The sequence below is a fragment of the Populus nigra genome, chromosome 6, assembly GCF_951802175.1.
Source record: "Populus nigra chromosome 6, ddPopNigr1.1, whole genome shotgun sequence".
Classification (NCBI taxonomy): Eukaryota; Viridiplantae; Streptophyta; class Magnoliopsida; order Malpighiales; family Salicaceae; genus Populus; species Populus nigra.
The window spans coordinates 195,968-215,930 of NC_084857.1; the positions used below are offsets into that span (position 1 = coordinate 195,968).

General features: G+C 34.6%; 4 protein-coding genes across 9 annotated transcripts; 2 read left to right on the top strand and 2 right to left on the bottom strand.

Annotated features, from left to right (window-relative positions):
* Positions 1-95: 95 nt before the first annotated feature.
* Positions 96-3,745, top strand: LOC133695830 (uncharacterized). Of its 4 annotated transcripts, XM_062117786.1 has the most exons (9): positions 100-298; positions 857-896; positions 1,026-1,182; positions 1,310-1,395; positions 1,579-1,725; positions 2,467-2,569; positions 2,667-2,779; positions 3,050-3,172; positions 3,430-3,745. In XM_062117786.1, the coding sequence occupies exons 2-8, from the start codon at positions 888-890 to the stop codon at positions 3,140-3,142; spliced, it is 708 nt and encodes a 235-aa protein (XP_061973770.1). In that variant the 5' UTR covers positions 100-298; positions 857-887; the 3' UTR covers positions 3,143-3,172; positions 3,430-3,745. The 4 variants fall into 4 exon arrangements, with proteins under 4 accessions (XP_061973771.1, XP_061973770.1, XP_061973768.1 ...); XM_062117784.1 differs by having other exon boundaries at positions 857-1,182; XM_062117785.1 differs by lacking the exon at positions 857-896 and having other exon boundaries at positions 897-1,182.
* Positions 3,746-7,231: 3,486 nt separating this feature from the next.
* Positions 7,232-8,968, bottom strand: LOC133695831 (uncharacterized). Of its 2 annotated transcripts, none has more exons than XM_062117789.1 (3): positions 8,441-8,968; positions 7,670-7,770; positions 7,232-7,540 (listed from the first exon to the last, which is right to left on the bottom strand). In XM_062117789.1, exons 1-2 carry the CDS (start codon positions 8,841-8,843, stop codon positions 7,670-7,672), a joined length of 504 nt encoding a protein of 167 aa, XP_061973773.1. In that variant the 5' UTR covers positions 8,844-8,968; the 3' UTR covers positions 7,232-7,540. The 2 variants fall into 2 exon arrangements, with proteins under 2 accessions (XP_061973773.1, XP_061973772.1); XM_062117788.1 differs by having other exon boundaries at positions 7,641-7,770.
* Positions 8,969-12,053: 3,085 nt separating this feature from the next.
* Positions 12,054-13,128, bottom strand: LOC133695704 (uncharacterized). Its single transcript, XM_062117632.1, has 2 exons — positions 12,573-13,128; positions 12,054-12,456 (listed from the first exon to the last, which is right to left on the bottom strand). The coding sequence occupies exons 1-2, from the start codon at positions 12,824-12,826 to the stop codon at positions 12,249-12,251; spliced, it is 462 nt and encodes a 153-aa protein (XP_061973616.1). The 5' UTR covers positions 12,827-13,128; the 3' UTR covers positions 12,054-12,248.
* Positions 13,129-13,772: 644 nt separating this feature from the next.
* Positions 13,773-18,652, top strand: LOC133697468 (uncharacterized membrane protein At1g16860-like). Of its 2 annotated transcripts, XM_062120031.1 has the most exons (6): positions 13,773-13,850; positions 13,966-14,169; positions 15,269-16,229; positions 16,532-16,687; positions 17,671-17,882; positions 18,200-18,652. In XM_062120031.1, exons 3-6 carry the CDS (start codon positions 15,342-15,344, stop codon positions 18,390-18,392), a joined length of 1,449 nt encoding a protein of 482 aa, XP_061976015.1. In that variant the 5' UTR covers positions 13,773-13,850; positions 13,966-14,169; positions 15,269-15,341; the 3' UTR covers positions 18,393-18,652. The 2 variants fall into 2 exon arrangements, with proteins under 2 accessions (XP_061976015.1, XP_061976014.1); XM_062120030.1 differs by lacking the exon at positions 13,773-13,850 and having other exon boundaries at positions 13,909-14,169.
* Positions 18,653-19,963: the final 1,311 nt, after the last annotated feature.

Below are 19,963 nucleotides of genomic sequence, written 5' to 3' on the forward strand. Positions count from 1 at the left end.
CATGCACCATTGCAAAAGAATGCTGTAACTTTATCATAGCTAATAATCACGAGAGGCTAATAATGATTCAAGTACCTGTTTTTATCAAACTATAATTTTGTTAAGTTCAAAGCTTACGGTCTTGTCTTCCATGTTTTTTATTACTTTTTTTCCTACTCTCTGCCTCTCTCTCTCTCTCTCTCTCTCTCTGTTTCTCTCAGCGCTGACTTGACAATATACAAGAAAACCCTAAAAACAAAAAGATCTCTAATCTTTTCAAACTCTCAAATGAATGCAGATATGTTTTTCTAAATATCAGGTAAGACCCATCTTTGCATTCTCTCTCTTTTTTTTTTCAAAATTCTATGTCTTCTATTGTTTTACGAATGATTTTTGTGTAAAGATTGAAATCTTTTTGTCTTGATAGCGTAAAGGTTGATCATTTGGTGTTGAATTATTACTGAATTTATTCATTTCTGTGAGTATGTGCAAAATTTGAGCTAACTTCAACCTTTTTCTGCAATCTGCAATCCATTGGTCTAATGAAAACTACATGATGTTTTTTGCGTGTATAATCTTTAGCTCACTGTCTGCTATACAGCACTTTTTTGCAGAATGAAAAATTATGAGCAATTAATTGTCTAGAATATATGTTTAGAGATTTGATTAAAATTTTGTTGTATATATGCACTTTTAATGTGTGTTGATGGAAAGTTTGGATAGGGTTCTTTTTTAGTATAAGATTATTTTCTTGCTGTGTATACCATGAGATTTGGATATTTGATGTTGATGACTGTCTTCCTTGTCATCATTGACTTGGCATTTATCGCATGATGTTGTGTTATGTAACCTTATCCGGTTTTTAATTTGCTTGCAGGCTGCGTAGTTTCTGCTGAGATGTTCTGTGCATGTTGCAGGTATGGCAATGACGTTGAAAATTCGATCCTGATCCAATATTATTCGCAATGCAATTGGTATCAAATGATAGTCGCAAGGAAGATATTTCAGAAAGTGAACCGATCTTATCCCATTCTAACATTTCGCAGCACTCAGAAGAAGAATCACCGTCCTCTCTTGAAATTAAATCTTTAGGAAGGGATTGTGAAATTCATGTTGATGATTTAGAGAGTATTCAGATTGATGAAACTTGCCATCTGGTGAATCCAGACCATCCACAGTGCCGTATATGCCTGGATAATGAAGGTGTTACCTATTTACTGTGCTGGGCACGCTTTTTTCATTTCTTAATTATTATGTGTGTGAGGTGTGACTGTAAATTGGTTTTTCTTTTTATATTAATGCAGCTGAAGCCTGTGCTAATTCATTTCAGGGGAAGACTTGATTGCACCATGTCATTGCAAAGGCACTCAGAAGTATGTCCATAGGTCATGTCTTGATAATTGGAGATCAACTAAGGTAAATGTTCGTTTCTCTCTGGCATCCATGTTTCCTCATTTGCAGAGTGATGAGCGTGGAACTTTGAGACTTGGGAAAATCATATTGAACCTTTAGATCTTTCTTGCATTGAGTACATGTATGCATGTGATAATGGTAAGTTTATGTCTTTATTCAATGATAATTCTTCGAATTCATTTTCAGGAGGGCTTTGCATTTGCTCACTGTACAGAATGCAGAGCAATGTTTGTATTGCGGGCAAATGTCCCAGCTGATCGATGGTGGTTGAGATTGAAATTTCAGTTCCTTGTTGCTAGGGACCATGCATTTATTTTTGTAGTAGTTCAGCTGGTACGGCCACCATTCTTTTCATATTAATTTAATTTGGTAATATAATATGGATGTTGATTACATATCACTGTTGTGGGTTTTATCAGTAAGTTTCTTCCTTTTTTTCTTCTTGTATATTTTGGAGTAGGTAACTAATTGAAAAGTATGTCTGGCTATAATTGACATGATGTTCTGCGATAGCATACACTACAAAGTGCTCTCTGAAATTGTTGGCAGTATTACCAATGCCCTATGGAAATGCTTTCCATGCAGCTGTCATTATTATTTGTTCGTTTCTTTAGTGGGGTTTGGTACTGAATGTCACTGCAGCTATCGAAATTGAAATATTTGTTGGTGTGAAACCAAGAAGACATAAGTAGGTTTGATGAAAAGAATCCTAGCTGATAAAAAAAAAATATGCATTTGTACTCACACATTCGCATGCATAATTATGTGTGTGATTGCATGCGCACTCTTGCATAGTTGACCCAAGGTTGTCTTTGTTTGGAAATTTGCATTGATATTCTACCGAAGAACAATATGAACAGATATGGAGGGTAAATATGAGCTGGTAAACTTTATTCTCTTCCCTTTTTGTTTGAAACACTTTAAAGGATCCATTTTCATAGCAGCTTAGTTTCCCGTGTGCGTTTACCTACTGCACATAAGGGATTGATTTGATGAGATAACTGGCCAAATTTTGTTTTATCATTAGATTTGTTTTTCTTTCTTAAAAAATTAATAAATTGATGTTCTGAACAGATTGTTGCATTCTTGGGTGTGCTGGTGTACAAGTTCTATGGGGAGGAACTAAGGGAAATGTTTGGCTATGAAGAGCATCCCTATGGATTCTATACTATGGCTGGTATGACTGGTGGCATCTTCAGGTCAAGAACCATTTTCGTGAGAATTTTATGCTCTCTCTTGTTATTGCTGATTTTTACTTCATTATTTTTATGTAGTTTTAGCGATTGTTTTGGTGGGTTTGCTCTATGGTTTCTTCATTGCTATAATATGTGGACAAAGGATCAATGAGCGCCACTATCATGTTCTTGCCAAACAAGAACTTACAAAGGTTTGGTATCTCATCCTTAAAGCATTTAGAGTTTCTAAAACTAGCTGCTATAAGGTAGAATTTAACTAGAAAACAGTTGCTAAAAATTCTTCATAGTTATATTTTAGTGGTTCATTTTCTTCAAGTGTTTTTCCCCGGTGGAAAATATTTTTGGGTAATTATATATTTGTGGATTTTTTGTACTTTGTATTTCTGGACCCTGTGATTTTCTCTATGTTTTAATTTGCCTATCGGCAAGTTTCATGACATTGGGACCTTTCATAATGTTAGGAATATGTGGTGGAAGACAGAGAAGCTAGCAAGGATGTCCCTGAACTTGGAGCCAGTCATGTCTCGGAGCTAAGAATGTTGGGTCTTTATTAGTCTTGAATTCTCTTGACTTCTGTGTACTCTGTAAGTAATTTCAACTTCTATTTGCTTTTTATGCCGATCACTTTTTCAATTGCTTGGTCATCTTCCTTGCTGTAAAGATCAAATATCTTGATTATAGATTTGATCTAAGAATAAATGTCTACATATTCCTTTTTGTACTTTTTTAGTATTGTTACCAGACCATTGTTAATCTTGGATGCTTACACTAATGCACAGCTGCGATGCGAATTTATGCATCAATGGAGCTCTTTTCTTGAATTGCTCAATTTTTTTTTCAGGTCTTGCTATCCTGTGCCTGGTGTTGATCTGGTCTGCATGAATTTATGCATCACTCCATAGCGTGTATGTTGAAATTTTTCATACTACTGTTTCAAGGTCTTACAATTCTGTGTTGTATCTCATTTTTTAACTTGGCATTTGAATTTTTAGAAACCCATGCCCGAAGATGATCTTTTCTCAATCAAACTACACAACCACAAAAGGTGTGGTTTGTCTTGTATATTTCTATACATGTATGCGTTTTGACTCTTGTTGTGTACTCGATCATCAGCTTCTTGAGTTTTATATGTTAAAATTTATTGATTTACAAAAACATTTTCATATGTTTTGTCAGCAAGGTTATGCTTACTCTTGTTTGTCCATAGAGAATGCGTGAACTTAGCAGGAAGAGAGCTTACAGTTTTGAGTTTAGTAGTATAACAATATTGCTATGTACATAATCGAACTGTGAAAACCCACAGCTAATTAACGGAATGGCGATGAGGATTATTGCACTGTAAAAACATAAACTTCAGAACTTTCACCAGAAAAATAGAAAAACCTTTGAACTTCGGAATAACATGGTTTTGAAGTACCAGTACTGTGCTAGTTTTCACTAACATATCAGCTGTTGTCTGCCGACTTTGAGAAGAAGCATCCATTTAGAAATTCCCATCAGCAGCATTGATCCAACTCTTTGAGATGCAGTCGACTCTCCTAATTTTTCTCTGCATAAGACAATGTCTATGGACTTTCTTAGGAAAGTGGGGATCCCTAGGATAGATTACAGCTAGCAATGGTTGTGGGCTCCATAATAAGTTGAGCAACAACCTCCAATAACGTTGCCATATACTGAAGTATGAAGCGATTGAAGCTTGAAGCAATCCAGTAGTATTAGAAACACAACTGTGTACACTCTGAAAAGATGCCTTGCATTCTGGTCTGATTCCCGATGGCAAGAGGCCTGGTAAGGGTTATACCTGCAAATGGCGCCTGGCCTTGAAGAGGAAAGGGTACGAGTTTAGGTGCATGTGGGGAATCGACTCTGCTGGAACGAGCCAACATGATGCTACATGCTGCTGTTAGCAACAAGGATGATACTAAATTTAACTTGTCTTTTAATTTCTTCCTTCTTTTCCTGTGTCACAGCTGAAGTCAATGCTTGCTCCAAGTTGGTGACTGCAAAAGAGGGCATGGACCATTTATATGGACTGGGTTGTCCATGATGCTTGTTGAAAGCCGTTATTCCATAACATCATAAAAATTATCTCATAAAGAAATAGAAATTTAAGTTGTCCCCAGCCCCATATTTCAAACAGTAATAAGATTTAAAAGGGATTGTAGTAATTCTTTCAGTCTACCCTCTCATTGTTTCCGAGGGCAGAGCTTAATAAAAATTGGAGGTTTTTACTAGAAAGCCTCCGGTTTAACGATTAACAAGTATTGGATCTTGTTTCCTTGAGAATCGCTATATGTATATGTTATAATCAATTTATGTTTCAAGTTCACTAATTGTACATGAAACTTCTGCATTAAGCTGAGCAGGTCCACAATGAGGCCTACAATGCTGCCACGAGCAATATATGTTGTTGATAGAAAAAGCTTTGCTTGCGGCCATGAAAAAAGTTGGAGGTGCCATCTTTTGCTATTTACACATTTCATATAGAAAAAAGCATCGAGGCTGGCCAAAGCATTTCATGTTGAGAAACCCTTTTGATTCTTGTTGAAAAGAAGAGAGCTAGTATCTTGTCTTGTCTATGTTTTTTCTATCAAAAAACAAGAAAAATTCAAATTGCATTGGATGATCATAAGAGCAGCAGCAGCATGTGATGATAAACGTTGGCAAAGAGACGCAATATCATGGATGATGAAAATTAAGCAATTGGAATTAATATGAAAGCTTAATTAATTGCACCCGTGGGATTTGCTGCTCTGTTGGTGATTGTACATAATTGCCTTCTTCATCAGAACCTAATTTACCATAAAATAAACAGCTAGTATATATATATTTGTGCTTTGCAATGGAAGAACTTCAAGACAACTTAATCAGAACTCGAATGAGAATGACTAGAACTGGAGAATCCTTTGATCGTCAAATATCATACTAAATACTAAGAAGTAAGAATTAATATAAGTTGTAATCATATAAAACACAACCAGTTACTAGTTGAGGTTCATGTCATGTGAAAAATTTCAAAGACTGAAAATCAGTGAAAACTGCTAAAGCAATAAAACTAAATACAACAACCCTGCCAGCAGCAGCAGATGCCAATGCCACTACATCCTATTGTCAGCTCCAGCTCCTGCTACAACACCACCAGTTGTTGGACATGTTGGGTTGATGTTATTGAAAAAGTCGTGATGGGGCAGCATATAATTAAATGGAGGAATGCCGTGAGCATTGAACCACCCCCAGTATTGGCTAAAGGGTTTGATTGATCGAGTTTGGTTCCATAGATGCTATTGCAGCAGCACAAAGTATTTGGTGCAAGTGCCGGTACCAAAGCAACTGCTAGGCCATTCCCAAACAGTATGACATTAAGATTAGCAGTGCTTTGATGCAACATGAACATATGTTAGTCTCGTCCTTTCATCAACATTTTACCACATTATAAACATGAAAAGATTGTCAGAAACAAAAATATTTATAATAATGCAGGCATGCATTATTAACATATACATTATATATGTATGGTACTTAATTATTCCTTTTCTAATTAACAAATACTTCAGTATTTATTATGAGTTTGGTAACTATATTTCGCATAAAAAAAATGTTTCAGGAGTGATTTTACCTCAGCTCTTAATTGTCGATATTGCATTCTTCAAAATTTTATTTTCAGCGGCAAGATCATCACATCTTTTTTCCTTAGCAGCAACAAGAGAAGACCATGTCGTGTTAAATTTCTCCACATCAGTAGCCTATTTCAAACCCATAATAATAGATGTCAATAATAAGGTCATGGATAGCACATCCTTGCTGCAATAGAGGGATAACAATCCAACCCGTAATCAACCAATCTGAAACAAAGCACGGTAGAAACAGCGTTGCAGCACTGGACATATCCGGAGACATCCAACCATCACAGAACACAAAGAACCTTCACTGCACCAAAAACAACAGCACTGAGAGGAAAAATGAGCTGCAGCTGCAGACCCAACCATATGGCACGCAAGTCATTGAAATTACATCAAGTGATAAAATGTCATTAATGAAATATCATCACGGACATAGCAATAAAGATCCATTACCATATTCAGTCAATAGCATATCCATATCCAATAAACAAGCACTCACAGGATTTGAATCACATTTTTCTTGAATCAAATATCAAAGAGCATCCATATTAGCACTGCCATAAATAATGATACAAAAATTTGAAGTTTGAGTGACAATAAAGATATAAAGATTTTGAAGTATAAGTGACAAAGACAGGGGGCAGTATGACAGCAGCTCTAGCACCTCCAACGGCACATAGGGATTGAGAGCAACTACAAAGACCTCATGAAGCATGAGCATTTGGTTGAGAAGCCACAGTACTGGTATACCAAGCAGTCTTCGATAGCAGAGACACCAAGAATTGCCAGGACCATGAAGTAAAGAGATATCCACAAAACATGAAGCATAAGCACAACAATCAGAAACCAAGTGGGAGAGGAGAGAGGGAATAAGTGAATGCTAGCTGTTTGATTGCTTGATTACACCTTTTTCTTCTTGTCCATGTACAGGTAATAAATAAAAAGAAATTCAATATTAGCAGTAAAGTGCCAAAATTAGCTAGTAATACATTAAATCTAGAGAGTGAGAGTGAGAGGGAGAGGGAGAGTAAGATCACCGTATTATTAGCTTAAAACATATGTACAAAAGCATGCAATTGAACTAAAAAAAAACATATCCAGCAAAATAGAAAGGGCATCACAAACAACATAATTGTAAGTAATGTTATTGACTACAAAATACATTTGTGAATAATAAAGTTCTAGGCATAATTCATTCAGGAATAACTAAACTTATTGCTACTTCACCAAGTCACATCCGAACAGCTCTAGTTGATCAAATTGTGATTCAGTTGGAGTTTCGCTTGGTTCTCTTTTCTTGATTCTACATGAAATTCACATGTTTGGATAAGCCTACACATAGCAAATAAGCAGTCAATAAAAGCAACAAGATTTGAAAATTCCCATTTTAGTTTGTGAAAAGGCTTGTTTGTTCAACAATAAATAAACTTGCCCCGAAGCTAATTTTCTAAGGAATATGACCTATCCTTCCTCATCCTCAGATTGAGACGTGTTACTTGTGGTAGTATCTGCCTCTACTTTCTTTGAATTCAACTTTACCTCCACCAGTTGTGAAGATGCACCTGTAATTAGAGAAAAAACAATAGTGTAATCGGCAATGGAGCACATAAACAAAAATTATTCTTCTGCAAAACCTAGTACAGTAGTAATCCAAATACATCAGTTTTACTGACTTTATTATGAGAAATGCCCCAATTGACAAGGAACCAGGTTGACTTTATAGATGATTCAAAGATAACATGAATTCATTTTTTTCCCAAATATCTATATAGCTTCCTCGATATATGCAAAGGGAATGCAAGAAAAGATGCTCATTTTCAAAGCAGTGTAAATCGACAACATCTAAAGTAACCCAGAACCTTTCACATTACCAAAATATCAGATTTAGAAGTGAAACACTCGAAATATCAAAATTTCTTCTTCTGCATCTCCTCTGAAACTTGGCAATCATTTTAACAAGGAAACAAAAGAAATTTTAAAAGCACTCATTTCCCACAAAACACAATCATCCAGATCCAACATAAAGCCACAGTAGCATTATCTCATATTTGATGGGTAAAACCATCTCCAGTAAGCAACAACAAACAATAATTCAATCAATTTAACATAAAAGGACTCAATTTTGCATACACCCATAACCAAACTAACCACAACCAACTGAGCAATCGATAATTTTGAACAAAACCCACATCACAAAACCTTATATGAGAAAAAAAAAAGAAAAGAAATTACCTTTAACAAAATAATCAGAGGAGGGCCATCCTCTAACAGTAGAGGTAGAAAGGGACTCCTCATCAGACAAAGGATTAGCCAATTTCTCAACAAGGTGAGCAATCCCAAGAGAGCCAGATGCAGATCTAGGAGGTGGGACCCAATAAGAAGATCCAGGCAAGAAAGGGAGCCAATCAGGCGCAGCACGGCGCACAATGATCCCATGGATTGCATCTTCTAGCTTTCTAAGCAAAGGGTCCGTGGATGATGAAGAAGAAGAATCATCAGATTCTGATTGGTTGTTCCTGTTGGGAACGTTTGATTGGGCTCTGAGAGTAAGTAAACGAGAAGAACATCTCGTTGGTGATGGTGACGATGTTAGGTAGTATGTTTTTGTGAGAGAAACAGAGAGAGAGCGAGCCATCGAGGTCGTTTTATTTCCTGTGTTTTCGGTAATAGGCAAGAAATTGTCTTGTAAGATTTTGGTTATGGATAAAGTACCGGAGAGAGAGAGGGAGAGAAGGGAGGGGGTGGACTGGACATATATGGATGCCGATGGAGATGGGGAGTTTTTGTCGGTATTTTCTCGGATAGTGACACGTTTCTGTTCTGCTAAACTTCATTTTGGTCCTGTAAAATTAATCCGCGTTTCACTTATGTGTGTATATTTTGAAATTTCTCAATGACCCTTTTATTTAGTTTCCACAAGGTTTCAATGGTCCCCTTGATTATTGAATAGCTTGTGTTCCCAATTTGGTTTTTGATTTTTTTTCCTTTTATATTCTCAATTTTTTGTGAACTATTATTAACATATGTAGGGATTTGATGGGAAAAAATAGAAGTTTCCGATAAATATAAGGATAATTTTGGAATATTGATTAAAGACTGTTCTTCCATGTATATTTGGCGAAATATTAGCATGTGCAGGGATTTTACAGGGAAAATAGGAGCTATATGAGAAATGTAAGGATAATTTCGGGACTTTTGAAAATTAGAGGTAAATATGGAATATTGGTGAAACTATAAGGGTGAAAATGTAGTATGCCTATATTGAATCTTGGGTTTTGTCAAGCTTTGTGTATTTATTTTTTTATACACCAACAAGGATTTTGGTCCTTCACTTCTATTGAAAAACTCAGATTCAGACTCATGATGTCTTCTGCTTAATTACAGTATAACTCTAAAAGGCATTACTGTTCATCCAATTCATGCTCACCATCTCACGTATTATCATGGATTAGAGTAATGCATTTGTTTTAAAATTTTCATTTTAATCCTTAAACTTTTCTTTTACATGATTAATCCTTTTTTAGCCCAAATTAGAGTTCAATTGCATGTTTTTTTAGGGTAAAGATTGAGTTGAAAGATAGAGCACTAAAATAAAAATATATGTATTTATAGTTAGTAAATATGTAATTGGTTTAAAAAGTTCATCTACATTTCTTATTCTTGTAAGCTATTTGTTAGCAAGACCTGTAATTTTCAAAACATATATTTTGATATTAAATTTTATTTTATTTTTCAGGAAAGAGAGTGTGTTTTCAAATTCTGACCTAGAGAAAAAAAATTGATGTTGGAAAGATTTAGGCTGCCAAAAATTATCAATTTTCATGTTAAATAGTTCAATCTGATAAAGGGGGTTATGATTAGGTGTTCTTTTGCCTTGAAAAAACCTAAAAAATATATATCTAAGTATGGGAATATTTTTTGTTTCGGGTTGATTTAGGATTTTGGACCGGTTTTTTGTGTTTTTTTAGACTATGAATTAGTTTAACAAGATTCTTGGAGTGTTTTCTATGTGTTTTGGATCAAAATAGATTTTTGAGTCAAAAAACAAATAACCTTATTTTTCTAGCCAAGCTAATAGCCGGATTTTAAATTTTTCAAACAACGGAATGTCTATTTCTTTTCAAAGAAATGCATCATCTACCTCATTATTATTTAAAACAAAACAAAGGCTCACGCACATGGGTTGGGCCTTTTCTTGATTAGGCCAGACGTTGGGCTTCACTTGTTAGGCCTAACAACGTCTGGCCTCATTCCTTCTTTTATCAATTTTTTTTATATTAATGGATTTTTTATACGTGTTTTTTCAAGTAATTTTTAAATTTTAATCAATACCCCATCTCTATGATTTTTAGCCTTTTTTTAATAGATATTATTTTTTAATTATACCTGTTTAGTTTTTTTAGAAGTTAGTATGATTCATCTGTAATTTGTTTTGTATATTTTATATAAATTATTTTTTTTTAATATTTTTAATATGTGCTTGTATAGTATTTTTTATTTTACTTTTATTTTGTTCGATAATTTTTATGAATGTGTCAATCTCTATTGCAAATTGATCTTTATAAACAAATTCACTAGACACAACCACGTAAATGATATGTGTTGCAATGTTAAATGTTTTTGTCTACATTGTATCTTAATTTTTTCATTTATGTTTTTATTTATAACTGATTACTTTTTTTATTTATTTACATAATGATTAGTGATTTATTTAACTTGATAAGTGAATAAAATTTTCAATTTATATTTACAAATTTTTTATGTGAAAAATCAAGTGAAAATTTCAACATGTTAAAGTTGTTTTGATCATGTGTTGATATTTTCAATTTGATCCTTATTATTATAAGTTTTTTTTTTTAAATTCTTTTATAAAAGTTTTTTTTTAATTTCACCTTTTAATCAAAGTTAACAACTATTGTTTTATTTTTTATCCTTATTGATTGTTTTTATATATATATGTGCGCGCACGCGCGCGTGCACGTGTATATTTTTTTGTTTGTCATTATTGTATTTTTTTTTTCAATATGATTCAAATAAAACCAACTTATTTAGTTGGTCAAAACTAAAACATGTCTGCAATGCTGAAATATTTTACTGGAAAAATGATACAGATCAACAGTGTAGCGCAATTACCAATAACTAGTAACAATAATTGCGAGATCTATCATGTTAATAAATAAATTAATAATTTGATTTATTTATATAAATCATGTACATGAAATAGTTGTTTATTTTAAATAGATGGTACTTTTAAGCTAAAAGGGTAATATATAGTAATTTATATCTCCATGCACAATAATTTTTTTAAGGAGATTTAATATATATTTTTATTTCGTGTAAGAGATTAAAATCCCTAACACTCTTTCTCGGTTTGATGGACTCTATTATTTGTCTAAAGAATAAGCTTATATTCTATTGTTTTGTTGACTTTCAATCACAAGGACTTCGGGAGGCATCTTCCAAGCACCAGATGCAGAAAAATAATCAAGATAGAAAAAATTAATAAGCTATTCTTTTTTACCGAAAAAACAAAAGAAAAGAAAAATTGAATATCCTGGATTAAGCTTTTCTTTTTTTAATAATATCTACATGCTAGATCTAATTTTCATATTTATCCTCGCTCGCTCATCAAAAAAATAATTCTTTTAAGCCCACGAATTAAAACTCTGAAACTGAAATAATTGTAAATAAAATAAAAATAAATTAATTTTAATTTAAAAAATCCTGACCTCCTATTAGCCATATCCATATCATCTCACCCAGACCGGTTTACCTTGGTGTTTAACATTACCTTAAAGCCTGGGATTCATGTATTTTGATCATGAAAAATTATCCAAAACACTAATTCTGCTAACTGGAAAGAAATGAAATTCATCAATCAATATTGGATCACAAACTAGAATCCATAGCACAACGCAATATCTAAAAATGAAACGTAGATGCATCGTATGTAAATGCAATGAAAGAGGATTTGTATATATACAGGCAGGAAAAGTAGTCGCGATGAGCCCAGGTAGATTGATCAAAGCTCATCATGAGTCTATGTCCCTGTCTTGTGATCAGACAGGCTTCTCTTGACCTTCTCCTTTATCTTTTGCACAGTTTCACTTGCTACTCTTGCAGCTGTTCTTGCTGAATTCTCCACTGTTGCTTTGCCCTTCTCCACACTCTTCGCAGCACCTTCTTTCATTTTCTCTCCAGTTCCAGTACCACCTCCATGACCCACAGCCTCATCACTCCATCTAAAACTATAATCCCAGCCAAAAAAATGAACAAATCATATATAATATTAAACCATTTGGAAATTATATATTGTCAAAAGAAAATGGATTGATGTAACAACTTGAGAGATTAAATAACTTACTCAAGATTTGGAGGAAAGATAGAGGCTTGAGCTTGATTGAACAGGGTTTTGACGTTTTCCCAGAAACTTGTACCAGTACTAGCACTAGTAGTTGCTGGAGAATTTGCTGAGAATGTAAACAAGCTCCCAAATATCTTAGAAAAAATATTTGGTCTCTGTGCATTCTCTACGGGGCCCTGTTGAGCATGAGCAATGTCAGACATCATGAAGAGCAAAAAAATAATCGAGATAGTACATCTCCTAAGCCTATCCATAGAATCAAAGTTTGAATCAGCAGGGCTTGGTACTTCAAATAAAGATGCATGAAGGAGGTAGATAAATATTGTTGAATGGGGCCAGAGTTATACTACTGTTTTAGGTATCTAAGGCTCTGACACGTTTGTGGCTTGAGCTAGAAGAGCTTATGATGTGGCTTCCTCCGACGACATGCAGGTGGCTATGTGGCAGGGTGGCCTGCTGCTGCTGCATTGCTTTCTGGTGATTAGTGATTGACTACAGGGCCAGAACAAAAAGGCCTAAGGCTCTGAGACTGGCTTGATCCAAAAAGTGGGATTTTCTTTTAGACAGCCCATCAAAACTACTAGCTGGCATGGGCTATAATTAGCGGGCTTGAAGTTCTCGACCAATCTACCACATAAAACGGGAACTTCTTGCTTTTCCTCCAAAAGAAATTCCTTGTTTTCTACACGAATCTATTCACACACACACACACTAAATAAAAATCTCCCATGTGTGTTATGCTCAATGCATAAGGTAGGGATCAGATTGACGAGTGCAAAAAAGGAAAAAAGAAATGTATGCATGTCTAGCTAGTTTCTTTTTCACCATGGTTATGGATGTAGTGTTGGTTTTGTCATGTTGTTGTAGTAGGTCCACCATTATTTCAACGTATAATAGTTTTTTCAACACAAAAATCATGCCATTTCCTCTCTACATTACACAAAAAGAAAAGAATGAAAACAAAGCAATGCTAATTTTAAAATAAAACGAGTAAAGTTGTTAACTTTAACAAGTTTTTGAATGCACGAGAGCCTTCAAAAAATCTAAAACAATATGCAATTAGATTAGCATTATTGATAATAAGATTTTATTATCACAACTAAAAGTCACATAAATTAATAAAAAATTGCTCAAGGATATCAGGTGGGCCAAAGAAGTAAAATAAAAGGAGATGAATAGACAAGGGAAAATTAGCTGTACCAGAGACACTACAGAGGGGGAGAGAGAGAGAGACTTGAGAAAGAAAACAGATAAAATAGTAGTAGTAAACGAGAGAAGGTGAGAGGTTTGTTTTCAGCTACTAATAATATTATTAATCAACAGTAAAAGATTCATTTCTTTCTCCATTTCTCTCTCTTAATTCGGTGGGGTCTTTTTTCCTCTTCTCTTGCAGGTAGAGACAACCCACCAGTTGTTGCTGCTCTTTGAAGAGAGAGAGAGAGAGAGAGAGCAGAGATTTTTAGAGAGATGGTGACTTCTACTGAGATGGGATCTCACAACCAGTGCTGCTTACCTAGCTACTGCCACTACTTCTGCTATTAACTGCAACAACTTTTTTTCCATTCAAATCCTTCACATTCCCACTTTCTTCTCTCAGGTATTTATCATGAACACTTATGTCTTTTCTACCCATTTTCCCATTAATCTTCTTTTCCCCTTATTACTGCATTGTTTCTCCCTATTGAACTCTTAAATTTGATGTTTCTCTCTATAAAGTTTAGATCTTTTGCAGTTTTTTGTTGGTTTATTGACGATATTGATAGGGGTATTTTTTATTTCCTGATTTTGGGATATGGGATTTTGTTTTTATAAAATGTTGCTGTTATATTTGTTTTGTTTGTTGGGAATGAATTCTATTTGTTTTGACAACTTTAGATTTGGATCCTTGAGAGATTAATAATCTGGATCTTTTTTATGTGCTCTATGTAATGAATCAGACTCGATTGTCATCAAGGATTCAAGTTATTTTCTTTTTCATGTTTTGATCACCCAAAAAGCAAATGGATTTTTAAGTGTTGAAGTTGCATCGTGTGTCTGGATGCATGAATTTTCGTTTAGAAGTTACTGAATTTCTACAATGTGGGTTGATGTAGGGAAATGTTCTGAATTGCTTGCAGTTAAAAATAGAGTGTCATGTTTTACTGCTGGATATTTTTTCTAGACATCATTATAGCTACTGAATTGTTAATTTTTATGAGGGACCTCAGTGATGATGGTGAAAAAAAAAAACAAGGAGATGATTTCATGAAATACCAATCAAACCAAAAAACTGTAAAGGAGAGTAGTGCATTTTAATTTTCTTATTATTTATAACCTCTTACAAGAGTTGTTGATGAACTTAACAACAGTGTGTTTGTTGGAGAATGATGTAGATTTGATGAAATTAGTAGTTAATAGCGAACCTATTGATTTATAAAGGTAGTGTTTGGGTGCCTCTTTGAGAATCATATAAAATTCACAAATTTTCTTTTGCATCTTCACTGATTGCTACATTGTATTGGAAATGCACTCAGCAATAGATTCATACCTAGCATAAATGTGCAGTACAGTCTTCTTGTTTTTGTTTTCTTTATTTCATTTATCAGTGCAAATATTGGAATAATATTCTTCTCTTGTGCTTGGTTATGATGACTAATTTGAATGGTTGAGAAAGGAGTAACCGCTTCATCACTTTTCTGCTTCGTTTTTAATTTCAGTGGGACTTTGAGGGTCATATCGACAATTTACTAGTTCATCGTGTGCTTTATTGGGTTTTATTAGAGAAGCTTGATGGGTTCCAGATACCCATCTCATCGACTTGGCAATGGCCTTGTCGTATCCGGTCGACCTGAGCAGCCAAAAGAAAAGGCTCCAACAATGAGCTCAGCTGCCATGCCTTATACAGGTGGGGATATTAAGAAATCAGGAGAGCTAGGGAAAATGTTTATCCCTACGGAAGGCTCTAAGTCTAGGAAATCTGGGCCAATAACTGGGCCTCCTTCAAGGACTGGATCTTTTGCAGGGGCTGCTTCACATTCAGGGTCAATGATGTCAAATGCTGCTTCTCGTGCTGGCTATACCACATCGGGTCCTTTATCCTCTGGAGGCTTGCCTGGTTCAGCCTCGCTAAAGAAATCAAGTTCTGGACCACTAAATAAACACGGGGAACCCATAAAGAAGTCCTCTGGCCCTCAATCTGGTGGAGTAACGCGACAAAATTCTGGATCTATTCCATCAGCCCTGCCAGCAACCGGTCTCATAACATCTGGACCTATTTCTTCAGGACCATTAAATTCTTCCGGTGCTCCTCGGAAAGTATCTGGTCCTCTGGAATCCACAGGTTCAATGAAATTAAATAGCTCCTCCATTAGTAACAACCCAGCTGTGACTACTTTAAGTCAGGATGATGACTATTCTGTGAGGAAGAACTTCCCAAAAACTGTAGTATGGTTGGTGATACTGATTTTTGTGATGGGATTGCTTGCTGGTGGTTTTATTCTTGGAGCTGTTCACAATGCCATCCTCCTTGTTGTCGTTGTGGTTCTTTTTGTCATAGTTGCTGCTTTAGTTGTTTGGAATATGTGTGGGGGGAGAAGATATATTGTAGAGTTCACCGCTCGATATCCTGATGCTGATCTCAGAACTGCAAAAAATGGGCAATATGTGAAAGTTTCTGGGGTATGTACTGGATGCTTTCATTTTTTTTTTGTGTATGGTTAGTATCTGTGTGCTACTTTTACATTCAGTGTAGATTGGGACCTACATTCTGGTTGATTCCCACTAATTGCCCAGCATCTTTTTTCTCCCTCTTTCACACTTGAATCCAGTAATGCCTTAATGACCGCCTTATCCTTTCCAATATCTGTTTCTTAAAGACGTATGGTATGTGGAACCAATCATATTTGAACTGTTTTTCTTTTCTTCTTATGTATAATTACTTGTCATTAATCAGAATGTTTGCTGTCTTGTTATTGCTGAAGGTGGTTACTTGTGGTAATGTCCCTTTGGAGTCTTCATTCCAAAGAGTTCCCAGATGTGTCTATACATCTACAAGATTGTATGAGTACCGTGCATGGGGTTCAAAACCTGCCAACCCTAGCCATCACCACTTTACATGGGGGTTGAGATCATCTGAGGTGAGATGATGGCTGTGTATTTTAAATTGCCCGTGATGCATTTTTTTTTGTGCAAACATTTTTGTATATCTCTTTTGAACATTTGGTGTTGAAGAGTAGTTCCCCTGAACAAATTCACAAAAACACTACCTTCCTGCAAGTTTGCTAACTGTACTTTTCCAAATATCTGGACATGTGCCTTTCTGAAACTGTTATTCTTTTCTCACTGACCAACCCCCTTTCTGGTGCAGAAACCAGCAGCAAATAGTTATTCAAAACATTGACGGCTCTCAAAAACCCCAAAACTCTTAATCAGTGTTAAGGCTTGCCCTTAACAAACTAATGATTAAGAAGAATTTGAAGAGAGCATAGAAAGAAAAGAGAGAGAAGAAGAATAGCAGATTAAGAAAGAACAGAGAGGAAGAGAAAATAGAGAGGGAAAGAGAATAGCGGACAGTCTACAAAATTCAACAATTCTCATTGTTACCTTTGAAGTCTCGTACAATTCTCTTTATATACAATGAATTGCCATTCTTTACTCCACTAACTAATCCTAACTGATTACGACTACTAACTGACAGTTATTATAACTTCCAAACTAACATTCCAAGTGTGATTCCATTAGTGCACTTGCTGCTGTTGCTTCTTGTTGCACTCTTTCCAGCCTTCTTCGTATTCTCTTGTTCATAACAATCACTCCCTATCATTCATGGTAGGTTACGTTAAGAAATAGGAGTCACGATCAATTTAATATTCTTTTCTAAATAGGACTAATGAAAATCATTGCTAGGATCTCTTATACTAGGAAAGAATATAGAGGATGATCCACTTGCCCTTCTTATTTGATTTTCTGCTGCATCATCTTCCCTTTCCTATTTCTCTACATTCCATGCTAGTTTTTGAAATTCGCAATGATGCGTGGGTGTTTCCATATTGAACAAGTGATCTTACCTCAAATCTCAAAGTTTTAACACAATATATTTTTTGTATGTTTTGTTTTGCAGAGGCATGTTGTTGACTTCTACATCTCTGATTTCCAATCTGGTTTGAGAGCATTGGTTAAGACTGGCAATGGCACGAGGATAACCCCTTTTGTTGATGATTCATTGGTTGCTGATATTAACCCTGAAAAGAAAGACTTGTCTCCAGAGTTTGTCAGGTGGCTGGGAAAGAAAAATCTTTCAGGTGATGAGCGGTTAATGAGACTGAAAGAAGGGTAGGGATCTCTCCTTGAAGAATTAGATCATCAAGTATTTTATTTCACTACATTCCCTTGGATGGGAGCTTGAACCAGAAAACATGTTAGATGTTTACCATAGCAATTTTTTATAGCTCCCCTGTCGAAGTAAGGCACCCATAGTGATTTTTATTAGATGAGGATCTATAGTCATTGAACTGGTTTTAGGTATTTATAGCTCCCATGTCGAAGTAAGGCATCCATAGTGATTTTTATTAGACGAGATCTATATTTGAACTGTTTTTAGGTATTTTTGAAATATTGATTTTATGAAACTGCATACATGGCCTTTGCAGGTACATCAAAGAAGGCAGCACTGTTAGCGTGATGGGGATTGTTCAGAGAAATGACAATGTGCTTATGATAGTCGCACCACCGGAGCCATTGGCAACTGGATGGCAATGGCCTAGATGCATCTTTCCAGCTAGCCTTGATGGTATTGTTTTGAGATGTGAAGACACATCAAATGATGATGTGATACCTGTGTAGTTAACAGTATCCAGATCGAACTTGATTTCCAAGATGTGTTTTGTGTTTTTATTTTTCTTTGTCGATTTCCCCTCCTACACGGTGTATAGATTTCTTTCCAATTCTTTCAGGACATCGGCTCTCAGTACTATAAGAAAAAAAGCCAACCTCCATTCTTTTTTCTTTTTGTGATGACCTCCCACTGATGATTGATGTACCGTGAAGTTGAGATTGATGTATTTTTTCTGATCTTACTAGCAACGATATTTATTACCTTACAAGTGAAGATCCATGATGTAAAATTAAGATTTTTTCCATCTATATTGTCCAAAACTGAAATGTTGACTGGGGTTGATTTCAAGGGAAAAGCAAACGATTGATCAAAAGCCAGATATTTGGAGGAAACGGGGCTTGAGCTTGCTTGAACGTTTAATTTTGACTTTCTCCTGAAGAACTTGTGCTAGAAAATGCAAACGATTGATCAAATTTGTACATGCCATAAGCCTATCGATAGGCATCAAATTCTGAACAACATTGTTTTTAGGCCTTTCAGCTCTGGACTCGCCAGCAATGGTTTTTAAGGAATTAATCAGTCAAGTCAGAATTTATTACAGGGTACAAGAATTGGTTCTCAAAAAAAGAAAGAACAGGTTCTCATTCAACCTTACACACAGGTGAATTGGTTCATGGTTTTTAAAGTATTCGCCACTCGTATCATTCTGGATTATGAGAACCATGCTGATATTATGGAACGTTATCTTCTCTTTTTAAAACAATATATTTTGAAAATATCAATTAATAAAGTCATGAGATTTATTAATGAAATCCATAAGATTTTGTTGGAAAGTGAATCTAAATAAATACATTGCTAAGATTAGCATCGCTCGAGAGTCTATCCAACAATTACTGTTTTATGAAAAAAAATGTTAATAAAAATAATTTTAAATGATTTATAAGAATCAAAATTATTAAATAATGGATAAAAATAAAAGAGTAATGAACAAGTAAGTTCATTTGAAAATGTTGTGCCACGTCAAATATATCACGTATCTCCATGTCATATGATAACCTTTCAATTGCTTACAATTATTCTGTCATTAAAACACAAATTGAAGAACTTCAATGATTCTTATTTGATTATTGTAAAGAGATTAAAATAATAATAATAGAGACAACATCAGAAAATGTATTTCTTATCCCACTCTAAAAAAATCATCCTTAAATTGTAAAAGCGGAGATTAATTAGAAATTTAAATAATTCTTGTATAATAATACTTGATTATTGTCTTCAAGATAAAAATAGACAAAGATAATGGAGATAGAAAGACATGTCCGGTGTCTCATTCCAAAACTGTTAAAAAAATCATAATTATTTTATATTTTTATCTAATTATTGCCACGAGATAAAAAAAAGTATAAGCAATGAAAAAAAAAAAAAAACAGTGTCTCTTGTCTGGCTTTAAGAAATCCATCATTAATATATGAAAATAAAGATTAATTATAAATTTTAATGATTTAAAGATAATATTTAATTATTATCTCGAGATAAAAAAATATGGACATCAAAATAAAAAAAAAAAACATGTTTGATA

What these genes read in the sequence shown, in the direction of transcription:
- LOC133695830 (XM_062117784.1), top strand. Translation starts at nt 945, where the DNA reads ATGCAATTGGTATCAAATGATAGTCGCAAGGAAGATATTTCAGAAAGT. An exon ending in ATAATTGGAGATCAACTAAG is followed by an intron (nt 1,396 to 1,578) that starts GTAAATGTTCGT and finishes ATTCATTTTCAG; the next exon opens with GAGGGCTTTGCATTTGCTCA. An exon ending in TGGATTCTATACTATGGCTG is followed by an intron (nt 2,570 to 2,666) that starts GTATGACTGGTG and finishes ATTTTTATGTAG; the next exon opens with TTTTAGCGATTGTTTTGGTG.
- LOC133695831 (XM_062117789.1), bottom strand. Translation starts at nt 8,843, where the DNA reads ATGGCTCGCTCTCTCTCTGTTTCTCTCACAAAAACATACTACCTAACA. An exon ending in CTCTGATTATTTTGTTAAAG is followed by an intron (nt 7,771 to 8,440) that starts GTAATTTCTTTT and finishes CTCTAATTACAG; the next exon opens with GTGCATCTTCACAACTGGTG.
- LOC133695704 (XM_062117632.1), bottom strand. Translation starts at nt 12,826, where the DNA reads ATGGATAGGCTTAGGAGATGTACTATCTCGATTATTTTTTTGCTCTTC. An exon ending in ATCTTTCCTCCAAATCTTGA is followed by an intron (nt 12,457 to 12,572) that starts GTAAGTTATTTA and finishes CTGGGATTATAG; the next exon opens with TTTTAGATGGAGTGATGAGG.
- LOC133697468 (XM_062120031.1), top strand. Translation starts at nt 15,342, where the DNA reads ATGGGTTCCAGATACCCATCTCATCGACTTGGCAATGGCCTTGTCGTA. An exon ending in AATATGTGAAAGTTTCTGGG is followed by an intron (nt 16,230 to 16,531) that starts GTATGTACTGGA and finishes TTATTGCTGAAG; the next exon opens with GTGGTTACTTGTGGTAATGT. An exon ending in TTAATGAGACTGAAAGAAGG is followed by an intron (nt 17,883 to 18,199) that starts GTAGGGATCTCT and finishes TGGCCTTTGCAG; the next exon opens with GTACATCAAAGAAGGCAGCA.